The sequence below is a fragment of the Meles meles genome, chromosome 7 (assembly GCF_922984935.1).
Source record: "Meles meles chromosome 7, mMelMel3.1 paternal haplotype, whole genome shotgun sequence".
In the NCBI taxonomy this organism is placed as follows: domain Eukaryota; kingdom Metazoa; phylum Chordata; class Mammalia; order Carnivora; family Mustelidae; genus Meles; species Meles meles.
This window is the reverse complement of record NC_060072.1, coordinates 61,418,698-61,432,053: the sequence shown is the minus strand read 5'-3', so window position 1 is coordinate 61,432,053 and position 13,356 is coordinate 61,418,698. Positions and strand designations below refer to the sequence as shown.

The 13,356-nt window shown below is 37.6% G+C and overlaps 1 protein-coding gene across 2 annotated transcripts in view; it reads right to left on the bottom strand.

Annotated features, from left to right (window-relative positions):
• PIK3C2G (phosphatidylinositol-4-phosphate 3-kinase catalytic subunit type 2 gamma) overlaps positions 1-13,356 on the bottom strand; it is a 327,581-nt gene that overhangs the window by 248,252 nt on the left and 65,973 nt on the right. Inside the window, exons 10-11 of one of the 2 annotated variants that reach the window (XM_046012794.1) lie at positions 9,778-9,973; positions 4,130-4,252 (exon numbers count right to left, since the gene is read on the bottom strand). In XM_046012794.1, the coding sequence (XP_045868750.1) occupies positions 4,130-4,252; positions 9,778-9,973 (319 nt within the window). The remainder of the gene's footprint in view (positions 1-4,129; positions 4,253-9,777; positions 9,974-13,356) is intronic. The other variant, XM_046012795.1, reaches the window with a different exon arrangement.

The window sequence follows — 13,356 nt, the reverse complement described above, 5'->3', positions numbered from 1 at the left end:
TCAATCTCCATTTTGTCATTTTTATTAATAAAAATAAATTCTTCTAGGGTTAGAACACATGCTTTCTAAATAGTTATTAATTAATTTCTTGAACACAGATGGATTTTTAAAGCCAGAATAATCTCACACTCGCTGGAAAATCTTTTTTTTTTTTAATTCTACATAGGTATCAAAAAATCAAAGGAATGAACTTTTAGACCAAAAAAAAAGAAGGAAAAAACTTAAGGGACAAATCAATAAGTGAATTGCTTCTTTTTATGCAAGCAGCTGGCATAGACCTCAAGTTTTAACCATATATTTGCCTTACTTTGCAGTTGAAAAATGAATAAACATTAAAATTTTTCTGAAATGTTTTCTTTTTCTATATTAGATAGTTTTCCTAAGATCAGTGTGAGTTTTTCATAGTGAAAATGTGAGATTTAATTAAGTCATATGTTTAGAACTTTCCTTTTAATACTGATGTATAGCAATAAACCATTATAAGGATTTCTGTGATGTGAAACAGGGAGCCATTTCAGGATTTTTAAACAGAATAATAACATAGCCTGGCTTACATTTTAAAAGAAGTCACTTTAGCCACTGTGTGAGAAGGACTATAGAGATACAAGAGAAGAAGGGAGAACATTATATAGCAATATGGTAATTCAGGGGAGAGAGAATGGGGGACTAGACTAATGAAAGTGATGAGAAGTAATAGTCTGGAAATATTTTGAAGGGAGAGCCTGTAGGATTTACTGGACATGGGGTCTAAGAGGTTATTCAGAATAAATATGTGACTTGAACAATTGGAACTGAAAAGTATCGTTCAGGGTGCTTATCCATGGAAACAAGTTTGGAATGTAAGGTTAGGAGTATTGTTTTAGACATGTTGAATGCATAAGTGTGGAGTTTGTGACTGACGCCTGGGTTGGTGATATAATTTTTTGGAGAAGCTCGCATATAGATGGCATTTAAAGCCATGTGACGATAAGAGAAAGCTAAAGGAGCAAAATAAATACAACAGAAAAGAGGCGTAAGTGCTAAGACCATGATCAGTCTGGGAGAAAAAAAGAAAATAGAGAAGGAATGTCCAGTAGAGGAGAAGGAATGTCCAGTAGAGGAGAAGGAAAGCAAAAAGAATAAGGCAGCCAAGTCGAGAGCATATTTCAAGATAGAGGGTGAAATCAACAGTGCCAAATGCTCCTAAATAGATCATGCAAGATGAAGACTGAGAAACCAACATTAGATTTAACTACGCAGGTAACTAGTGACTCTAATGGGCAATTTCGGTGAAGCAGAGGTGATGAAAGCCTAATTCAAGCATATTTTAGAGCACAGAACAACAACAACAACAAAAACAACTGAAGAAAGTGAATATATACAACTCTCTGGAAGGATTTTGCCCCAAATCAGAGGATAAAAATGGGGTGGCTGCTGATAAGAGAATGGAGTAGATTTTTTTTTTTAAGTTAAGATGCAAGAACTTCTTATAGAATATAAATACTCTGCCAAGGATTTTATATGTTTTAAGAAAGAGTATAGAAATCACAGTAAAAACATCAGCTTTGGAGTAAGAGTAGGTCTGAGCACTAGTTCTGTCATTTACTCGTTGTGAGACCTAGGGAAAGTTAATTAAGCTTCAGAAGCCTCAATATTCTGATTTTTAAAAAAGGATGACAATACCTGTTTCATATTTTTGTTGTTAAGATGAGAAAATATATTTGGGGGTATATTATGATGATTGAAATATGTAGTCAAAATCTATGTCATATATTTTTAAACAACAAAATTTTAATCCTTAAGTATAGACTCTAGTAATGAAATGTATAATCAATTATAGTGTAATAGATACATGTTAATAAAAGAGTGCTACAGTCTCCTAGAAAAATAGTAAATAACTCTTTCTAATGGAAATGAAATAAAATGAAAATAATTCTAGGTTGAGTTCACTAACTCTACTGAGGGAAGTAAAAAATTCACAGTAAAGATAACACATGTACAGACCTGAAGGAGCAGAAGAAAAGTATTATGTAGTTATTAAACTATTAAACTATTAAAAATAGTATAGTTATTCCAAGAACACTAATGACTTTTGATTTATTTAGAGATTTTTGGGGGGTGGAGATCTTTTAAAAACCGACTTTAGATTTAGTAGGTTTTTTCTTGAATTAAATAATAGCACATATCTATCAGTTGAAAATTAGTCTGATTTTTTTAAATAGCTAAGAGTAAGTTTTAATTAAGTCAAAAGAATAATTTTAGTCATCGAGCTGATTAATAACATTTTTATTATTATTATTTTTAAAGATTTTATTTATTTATTTGACAGAGAGAGATCACAAGTAGATAGAGAGGCAGGCAGAGAGAGAAAGAGAGAGGGAAGCAGGCTCCCTGCTGAGCAGAGAGCCCAATGCGGCACTCGATCCCAGGACCCCGAGATCATGACCTGAGCCGAAGGCAGCGGCTTACCCCACTGAGCCACCCAGGCACCCCTGATTAATAACATTTTTAAAGGATCACTTATTCCATGAAATTTATTCATTTGCCCAAGAACACAAACTGCATTCTTACTCTACCAGATACTACTAATGCTGCTATGGCCAGAATGAAAAATTTTAAAAAGAAAATAAAATGACAAAAACAAAAACAAAAGATCTTTGTGTCATCTGGCAAAAGCGAACAGAAATATAAGCAAACACATGCAGTAAGGGACCATAAGAGAGTAGACTGAGATTCACATCAACCAACAAAAGAGAAGTGGCCAATTATTTCTAATGCTACAAAAAAAAGTTTGCAGAGAAGGCGAAAGAGTACTTTGAAAGATAATTAGGTGGTCCCATGATGGGCTCTTGACAGATGGAGGACCCTTAGCAGAGGCATGATATCTCAGATTACAGTTAGGGTAAACAGATCAGATACAGAATGACTGGGTGCAGGGCCATGGAGTGGGGCTAACTTCAGAGATAAGGTGCAGGATAGGGACCAAACCACAGGATTTGTATTTTAGCTTATGAGAATTGGGGAACCACTGATGAATTTTACAAGCAGAACTCATTCTGTGCAATAGAAGAGGATTTTGTCATTGAAGATCAGGTCTTTGGTCAAAGGAATTAAGAACCTAATCAAGGAAGGGAAGATAAATGTTGTCATAGTCCTAGTGGAAGGAGGAATTGCTTTTGTATAGAAGGAATTATGGAGTATGTAAAAATTGAAGGCCACATGTCATTGATTGTGGTAACATTAAGATTAGGATAAGTGCTGCCATCTAACACCATCCTGCGTCCCAGAAATTTTAGCACATATCTCCCAGTGAAAAAGCCCAATATTGGGGAGTCAATTCATCTTCCAAGAAAGCCAGATCTGGTAAAGTGCTGATGAGACGTAAATTAGTTTTCTTCTGTTTGAGGTGGGAAGAAAACCGGATATCAGTGCAGCACTGGTGACCCCACAGAAAAGATGAAAGCTAGTGGAGTAGTGTCATAGGAACAGCAAGGAAAAGTGGAAGTAATCATGAAATAGCCATAGATGGGGCCTATGAACACCCCGAGATTCTGAGTAAAGTAAGGACTTGAGGAGGAGGGAGGAGACAGAGGAGAGCAAGAAGGAATGAACTGTCTCAAGAAGGTACTTTTTTTCTTTTTGATTTAATAAATCTCTATAAAACGAGAAAGTAGGAACCAATCAACCAAAATCAGATGTTAAATTACACATGCATAGAAAATTATTATCAAAAAAATTGACTGTTTAAATAAATTTATAATTGGCTTTAATGGGAAAGTAGAGATTACATGTTATTGGGCAATTTTTTCTTCATTTTTATGCCTAGAATCTACTTCTCTCAACCCCAAATAGCGGGTATCTCTTATATCCACAGTCTGTGAATGATTAATTATTCTTTTTTTTCAATTCCCCTCTTTGATCAGTTTGGTAGTGTGGATTGGACGCTTGTCTAGATTTCTAAATGGACTTTTAATCTGCTGAACTATATGGTCAGTTATCTATTAGTATGAGCATATTTGTCACATCACTGAATCACACCAGCTGGCGATATTTAAAAAAAAAATCACACCTTCCACTTTAAAAAAAAAAAAAAAGGAATCCTTGATCTTTATTAGATAAATGATATTGCCAAAATAAAGATTAAACTTACGTTTCATTCCAGTTGACCAGGAGAAAAAACAATTTTTTGACTGGAATATTTCTGTAGCTTCTCACTTGGCACAACTTCTTTCCAGCATATGTAAGCCAACAGGAAAAAGAAAATGCTTTATAGCTTAAAAAAAAAAAAATTGATTCAATAAGCTGAAAGTTATAAAGAGACCAGTTTTCTATATGGGTCAATAACTTTTACAGTTAAAAGTCTAATGATAAAGCTATATCTGCTTATATAAAGTATGCTTTAAAAATTACTTTAAAAATTTATGTTGGGTGACATCTGCAAGATGGTACAGCAGAAAGCCCCAGACTCTCCTTCCACCACGGAAGTACCAATTCAGCCATACACAGATCAATTCCCTTTGTGAGGAATTCAGAAACAAGAAGCTCTTGCACTCTAGACAAGTGCAAATGAGCCACACAGAAATCAGCAGGAGAATTTGTGGCACTCCTTTTCCAGAACTCCTTCCCTGACAGAGTGCAGTATGATCAGGAGAAAACTCCCAACTCCCAGCTTTTCCCTGGGGTGGGAAAAAGAAGACTGGAACATATGTCTAGTATTCAGACTTTTTAAGAGGTTATCCAAGGGACTAAAAGGACAGAAGCTAGCCCTGCCTAAATATAAATGCTGAATGGAATGGTTGCCAATGGGGTCCTCTGAGAACAAAACCAATAGTTTGAACTAGAACAAATTCACTTGCCACTGTGCTATCTCAGTGCAAAATGAACAGGAAAAAAAATCCTTAACTCAGTGCAAATGAACAACAACAACAACAAAAACCCAACTTCTGGATTCTCAGCGCAAAATGAACAGGAAGAAAATTTCGCATCTCAGTGCACAATGAACAGGAAAAAGTATTCAACTTCTGGCATTTACTTGGGGAGAAAAAGAGTCAGAGTGTGTGTCCAATGTTCTAGCTTTTTGGGTGGCAGCCTGAAGGACTGGTTTCTGTCTTACCTAATTCATAGCATGGATGGGACCTGGCATACTCAGGATACCACGGAACAGCTGAGAACCAAAAACAGCTGGGGATAGGGCTCCCAGCTGGCTCAGTCAGTTAAGATCAGTGTTAAGTCGGTTAAGTTGGCCTTCAGCTCAGGTCATGATCCCCCATCAGGCTCCCTGTTCAGTGGGGAGTCTACTTCTCCCTCTGTCCCTCCCTTGCTCATTCTCTCTCTCTTTCTCTCTCTCTCTCTCAAATAAATTGATAAAATCCTAAAATAATCAACAAACAAAAACAGCTAGTGAGCTTACAGTAGCACCAACAAACTTGAAGAGCCATAGATAGATACAAGGGGGAACAAGAAATTATGAGCTCCTGACGTAAGAAGCAAAACCTCTCTAATCAGGAATTTACACACACAAATCCAGAGAAGAGAAAAGGTTTGAATGGCCCCAGAGTTTCTAGTTGTGCTGACTGGTGACATGCTTTCTCTGTATGAAACTAATCTATAAAGTCTATATTTTTTCAGATGCACAGACTCCAGTACAAAGTAACTAGGGATACAAAGAAAGAGGGAAATATGGCTCAACAAAAGCAATAAAATAAATCTCCAGAGGGGCGCCTGGGTGGCTCAGTGGGTTAAAGCCTCTGCCTTTGGCTCAGGTCATGATCCCAGGGTCCTGGGATTGAGCCCCACATCGGGCTCTCTGCTCAGCAGGGAGCCTGCTTCCTCCTCTCTCTCTGCTTGCCTCTCTGCCTACTTGAGAGCTCTGTCTGTCAAATAAATAAATAAAATCTTAAAATAAATCTCCAGAAACCAATGTTAAATAAATCAAAGTATATGAATTACCTGATGAAGAATTCAAAATAATCATCAAAAAAATGCTCAACAAGCCAGGAAAATGATGCATGAACAAAACGAGATTACAAACAAAGAGACAAAAAATATTAAAAAGAATCAAACAGAAATTTTGGAACTGAAGCATATAACTGAATTCAAAAAAAGTCTTTATAAAGGTTCAAGAGTAGACCTGATCAAGCAGAAGAAAGAATTAGTGAACTTAAAGACAGGTCATTTGAAGTTATCCAATCAAAGGAACAAAAAGAAAGAAGAATTAAGCAGAGCAAAGAAAGCTTAGGGGACTTCCAGGACACCATCCACCAGACAAATACACGCATTATATGAGTCCCAGGAGGAGAAGAAAAAGAGGTGGAAAGCTTATCTAAAGAAATAATAGATGGGAAATTCTCAACTGTATGTAAGGAAATGGGACACCCAGATTCAAGCTCCACAAACCAATCTAAGATAAGCCTAAAGACGAGCACACTAAAACACATTATAATCAACTTATCAAAAGTCAAAGACAAAGAATTTTGAAAGCAGCTAGAAGAAAGTGATCCACCACATAAAAGAGAGACCTCGTAAGTTCATCAGCAGATTGCTCAGCAGAAAGAACCCTTACAGGCCAGAAGGGAGTGGGATGATATATTCAAAGTTCCAAAAGACAAAATTGCTAGTCAAGAATATTCGCTCTGGCAAAAGTGTCCTTCAAAAATAAAGGACAAAGAAATACTTTCCCAGAGAAACAAAACCTGAGGAATTTCATCACCACGAGACCTGACTTACAGGAATGGCTAACAGTGGTCTTAAAAGTTGAAATAAAAAGATGCTAGCTAGAGAGAAGCAAAAAAGCATACAAAAGTACAAAGGACACTGATCAAAGTAAATATGTAGACAAATACAGAATACAGTAAAATACTTTAGTAATGGTGCATGAACCACTCTTAACTGTGGTATAGAAAGTAAATGGCAAAGTATTAAAAAGCTATAATTATAAAAATATGTAAAACAAAATGATGTAATTTGTGATATCAATAACATAAAGTGTGGTAAGGGGAGGAAAAAGAATAGAGTTTTTTTAAGTGTCTGAAGTTGTTATCTGCTTAACAAAGAGTGTTTTAAAAATATAAGATGCTTTATATAAGGCCTATGGTCACCACAAAGAAAATGACTACTATAGAAGACACACAAAAGAAAATAAAGGAATCAAAGTATGTCATTACAGGGGCTCCTGGGTGGCTCAGTGGGTTAAAGCCTCTGCCTTTGGCTCAGGTCATAATCCTGGGGTCCTGGGATCGAGCCCCACGTCGGGCTTTCTGCTCCGCAGAGAGCCTGCTTCCTCCTTTCTCTCTCTGCCTGCCTCTCTGCCTACTTGTGATCTCTCTCTGTCAAATAAATAAATAAAATCTTTAAAAAAAATAAAAAATAAAATTAAAAAAAGTATGTCATTACAAATAATCAACAAAATGCAAAAGAAGACAGCAAGAGAGGAAAAGAATAGAAAACAGTGGAAGAAATTGCAATAGTTAAGTCCTTTCCTATCATTAGTTACCTTAAATGCAAATGGATTAAACTCCAGAATCAAAAGACATAGCATAGCTGAATGGATAAAAAAAACAAGATCCAATTACATGCTGCCTATAAGAGACTCACTTTAGATTTAAGGACACATATGCTGAAAGTGAAAGGACAGAAGAAGATGTTCCATGCAAATGGCAATCAAAAGACAGTAGAGCTTGCCTTACATATGTAAGACATGATAGACCTTAAGTCAAAAAAAAAAAATCACAAGAGATAAAGATGGATATTATATGATGATAAAAAGGGTGAATTTGTCAAGAGGATACAATTGTAAATACATATGGCACCCCAAACTGGAGCAAAAATATTAAGCAAACATTGACAGAACTGAAGGAAAAAATAACAACACAATAGTAGTAGATTTCAACAGCCCACTTTTAATAATGAATACAACAACAAGACTGAACCTAACAGATAAATACAGAACATCCCATCCAATAGCAGGAGAATACACATTCTTCTCTAGAACACATGGAACTATTCTCTAGCACAGATCATGTGTTAGGTCACAAAACAAGTCTTAACAAATCTGAAAAGGCTGAAACCAAACCATATGTATTTTCTGACTTCAATGGGATAAAACTAGAAATCAATAGGAGAAAGAAAACAGGAAAATTAACAAATTTATAGAAATGAACACTTTTGAACAATCACTGGGTCGAACCAGAAATTAAATGGGAAATTAGAAAATATATTGATACAAATGAAAATGAACACACACCATACCAAAACTTGAGATGCAGCAAAAGCAGTACTAAGAAAGAAGTTGATAGTTGTCAATTCTTCTATTATAAGAAGTATAAAAAATGAACAACCTAACTATATATTGAAGGAACTAGAAAAAAAGAAACAAACTAAGTCCAAAGTTAAAAGAAGGAAGAAAATCATAAATATTATAGCAGAAATAAGTGAACCAGAGGATAGAAAAAAATGGAAAAAAATAAACAACACTGCCACACCATATATACATGCAGGCTTGCACATATAGTTTTTTCCATATTTATCTGGCTACATAGCTTTTCCATGTTAATTAAAATTAGTAAGTATTTACTAATGATTAAATATTGCAAGAAACCATCAGAATAGCAGTTTTTGATATTATACATCAGGTCTTTAAATTTTCATAAAATAAAGAAAAGACATAAAAGATCATCCTATGGGTTAAAGAAATATGTGTATGTGTAGGTAGGTAGATAGTGTTTTTTACATACTCATCTCATGGACTAAGTGATTGATTGATTTTTAAAGATTTTATTTATTTATCTGACAGAGAGGGCTCACACATGCACAAACGGGGGGGTGGGAGCAGAGAGGGGTAAGCAGACCCCTTACTGAGCCACAGCCAGACACAGGGCTGAATCCCAGGACTCTGAGATCATGACCTGAGCAGAAGGCAGACACTTGACCAACTGAACTACCCAGGGACCCCTCATCCCATGGATTTAAAGAAATATGCATATGTGTACATAAGTAGATAATATTTTTTACATACAAAGGTAAATTTTTCTTTCCAATTAACTTTATAACAGGTGTACAGGTCAGTTACTTGCAAAAATACATACAGCAATTTTTTTCTCTTTTTTACTGAAATGGTTTCAGCTTGTCTTTGAGGTGAGAAATACAGTGGGTACAGTAAATCCATTTATAAATTACTATTCTTTTATTAACTTTAATTGATTTAATCCACATTTTCTTATAGATTTAATCTATAAAGAATTAAAATAGTGGTTATAATATTAGTCTAATGATGTTATTTAAAAAATACTATGTAATAGAGCTGACCTAAAATCTAGCAATGCTCCTCCATGCATACTTGTGGTTAATTTCCATTGTAACTCAAATAACTTGGCTAATTCTCCCTTTAACAAGGTACTAATTTCACAAAATATCTACCACTCATAACTTTGTAGATATCAGAGTGACTACTCCCTGTGTGTGTGATATCTCTCTCTGTGTCAGTTCTATTAATTAGCATTAGTCATTTAAACTCAAATGTTAAAAAAATTAGGACAATCACTAAATAGAATGAGCAGTCTCTGTTTCCCTAATGATATACTGGCAATATGCAGCAATTTTTAATATGGAGAATGGTAAAAGACTGAGGGAAATGGAATGTGCATTTGGGAATGAAGTTCTTAAAAATGGTTTTAAGATAAATCTAAAATGGTTAAATTTCAAAATTTTTATGGAATATTTGCTCCTGCAAATAAGAACAAATTAAACTCTAATTAGAAACCAAGTAAAAAGTCACCTTTTTATGAAAAACTCACCACTTACCTGTGCACCCAAATCTCTGGAATGTTGTGAACTGCATACACTGTGAAGCTAAGGTGGGAATGGAGCCCAGGATTTGCATAGGAAATCTCATCAGGTACATTTAGAGGCTGGAAATCTGCATAAAAGCTGTAGCAATAGGCATTGATAAGCTGGTAGATTGACCTGGATAGTTCACTTGTCACTTTCTCTATCAAGCCTAAGGGAGGGGGGAGATAGAAATCAGGTCATCTTTGAAGGACCATACTTATATAAGCCACCAATTATAGCTTTGAAATTTCTTATGATAAATTTTAAATAAAATTTAATTAAAATGACCATCCACCAACTGAAGCCAATTAGCCATCTGTGCCTCTGTATGCAGCCTAAATTAGCTGATAGTAGTGTAGATAATCAATAAGCTTTCATATCTTCAATTCCAGAAATCTTGGAAGCCTGGACTTTAATCATAAATCAGAGTTTTGGATTATTAATTTGGCATTCTATTATTTGCAATATTTTTTGTTCTAGTTTATCATTTCTTTAGAATTAATTTTCAGACAACGAACAGGTTTTCTACATGACTTGTAAGTACTTCAAACAAATCCCATCTAAAAATTAATCATAATACATTTGACTGTGCTATGATGTTAACCATTAACTTAACACTAATCATATACATTGCCCTGCTGTGAAAAGAGAACAGTAATACTACCTGGCTGGGATCTGAAATAAGCCTGAAATGAAAGACTTAAGATGCTTACTAAATCTCTTCAAAATCAAAGCTTTACTTAACTTTCACTATTAGTTATTTAAGAGAGGTTTATTGATTATTCATAAAAGTGACTTGTCACAAAGGAAGAAAAATGAAAAAAAAAAAAAAAGACTAAGGACAAGGGGCTAATAGTTCCAAGTGTGTACTAGATAAAGGCATACCAATTTATCCTAAACCACATGAAAAGACTAACCACTGAATTTAAGGTAAATTTTCCTGGCTTTTGTTTTCCCAATAAACTCTCTTTCCTGGAAAAACTGAGAGTACGGAAGAAAAGACTGATGCAATGGACCAGGTAGTACAGGTTATGAGCTTAGAAATCAAAATTAGGAAAGATGACGCATTACAATGGAGAACCTTATGAGGATGAGGAACCTTATCCCATGGGTGGACCTCAGTGTCGGACCTCTTAATGGAGCCAGTGAATAATTCTCATTACTGACATTTTGTATACATTAATATGCACATACATTAATATGCTAATGACTTGATTGCTTTTTTTTTAAGATCTTTTTTTTTTTTTTTTTGACAGAGAAATCACAAGTAGGCAGAAAGCAGGCAGAGGGGGAGGGGGAAGCAGGCTCCCTGCTGAGCAGAGGGCCCGATGCGGGGCTCCATCCCAGGACTCTGGGGTCATGACCTGAGCTGAAGGCAGAGGCCTAACACATTGAGCCACACAGGCGCCCCGTGATTGTTTTCAATATTCCACTGTAGTAGTGTTTCCAAAGTTAAATGAGTAAGCTCAAATACAAAAGCTCAAACATTATTATTTTTTAAGCCAGATTAGGAATATCTTTGACAAATATTTAAGCGATTAAAGGGTTTAGGAAATGAAAAGACGGTACGAAGTGAAATAAGCTGTGAATGGAAGCTCTGCTGCCCTCCTCATAGTCCCTCATTCCTGACGGCCTTGGCTGAGGGAGTCTCCGGAGGGTTGGCACAGCTAGCTGTGGTCACGGTCAAAGACCACTTGGTGTGCATCCATCTGTCGTCCTCACACAGCCTCTGTCAGGCTTCGTCCAGACCTGGAAACAGGCCTTAAATCCTACGGGTTCATTCTGGTAGACATGTGTAAAGCAGAAAACCCTGAGAAAGAAATCAGGCTGATCTGATCTGAAAATCATCCTTTCCCATCCTGGGCCAGAAGAACATGCTGAAATGCCACATTTTAGATATTTCTGCTTTTTAGCCACTTCGTTTTGGAGAAATGGCACAGAACCACAGCTTAGCCTGTGGAGAGGACCCATAGTGGCACCCAATGACCTGGGCACAGGGCGGAGAAGAGCAGAGCCTCGAGGCCCCCCTCTGGAGCAGAAGATCTTGTCAGGAGGCCTGAACCCTGTGTCCCCGAGAGTACTGAGCGTTACATGGCCAGTGGGCGGGACCACCAAGCAGATAATGCAGCGGCTGTACAGGGAATGGCAGAGCCAGCCCTGTGGAGGAAGCGTGGCACCAGACACACCAGGTTGCGAAACACTGCTTGTTTCTCAACTGTTCTCTCAAACTGTTCTGCTGCCTGGCGTCTGCGGGTGGATGGTTTGGGAAGACACCTCCCTTCGGGCTCTGTCTTCCTAATATCTTCAGTCTCTGGCTTCCACTGAGACTTGGACTCCTTAGGCTAGATGGGGGCACCTTCCCTCCGCAAGTCTGTGCTAACTTTGCAGGCCCCTGACACGTGTTTGCAGATGATGTCGTGGTTTCTGTTGCCTCGGTCTTGGAGGAACGCTCGGTTTTATTAGGCCTCAACGCCAAGCTCGCAAGTCGGACACCCATTAGCTCAGCCCTTCTGCCACCTAGTGGAGTCGGTAGTGAAACCCTCTTGAGAGGAGGCATCCATGTGGTACTGGGCGTACCTGATAAGGAAGATGGGCTGCGCGGTCTTGCCTTTGTAGTGGTCCAGCTTGGGAGCCCAGTTCTTCTCCAGACTCCAGGTTCTGCTTCCACATGTTGATCAGGACGTTGTCCTCATCCATCCCAGATGTGGTCCCAGACACCCCTGCGGCACACGGCCCCGCCCACATGTTGATCAGGACCTTGTTCTGTGTCCCAGATGGGAATCCCAGACACCCCTGTGGCACACGGCCCCGCCCACAGTGGCGGCAGCACTGTGCACTTCCGGGTCTGCTTTGGGCACCCGCAACTACTCGGAGAGGAACCCTGTGACCGAACCTGCAGGCAGCTGAGGGAGGAGTCGTTGAGAGAATCAGTAAGCAGATCTTTAGAAATATCCTTCTTAAAAACGTCTGTGATTTGATGTGATTTGATGCTTGCCAAGCCAAGTCAGGCGGTAGTACTGTTTTTTCAAACACATGCACTTCCTCATCAAGTTGTTTCTTTTTGTTTGTTTTTTGTTTTTAGATTTTATTTGTGTTTAACAGAGAGAGACACAGTGAGAGAAGGAACACAAGCAGGGGGAGTCAGAGAGGGAGAAGCAGGCTTCCCGCTGAGCAGGGAGCCTGATGAGGGTCCTGATCCCAGGATCCCAGGATCATTACCTCAGGTAGGCAGGCACTTAAGAGCCATCCACGGTGGCCACCCAAGTGCCCCATCAAGTTGTTTCTGAAGTATAAATTGCTTGTAGTTTCTAGTTGTTTTCCAAAGAAAATAATACAAAGAGCCAGTTTTTTTCCTCTGTTAGTCTGCCCTGTTCCAATAGCAGTTTGGCTACTCAAAAAACAGGACTTTTCAGCATGAAGATTCTTCCCACATCCTGCCCCTCAATAGGTCTGTCCACAATTAAACATTTTTGTTGTTGTTGTTCAACACATGCTATTATTCATTTAGTTATTCATAAAATTGTACAAAACTTATAAGATGGCCAAATTTTG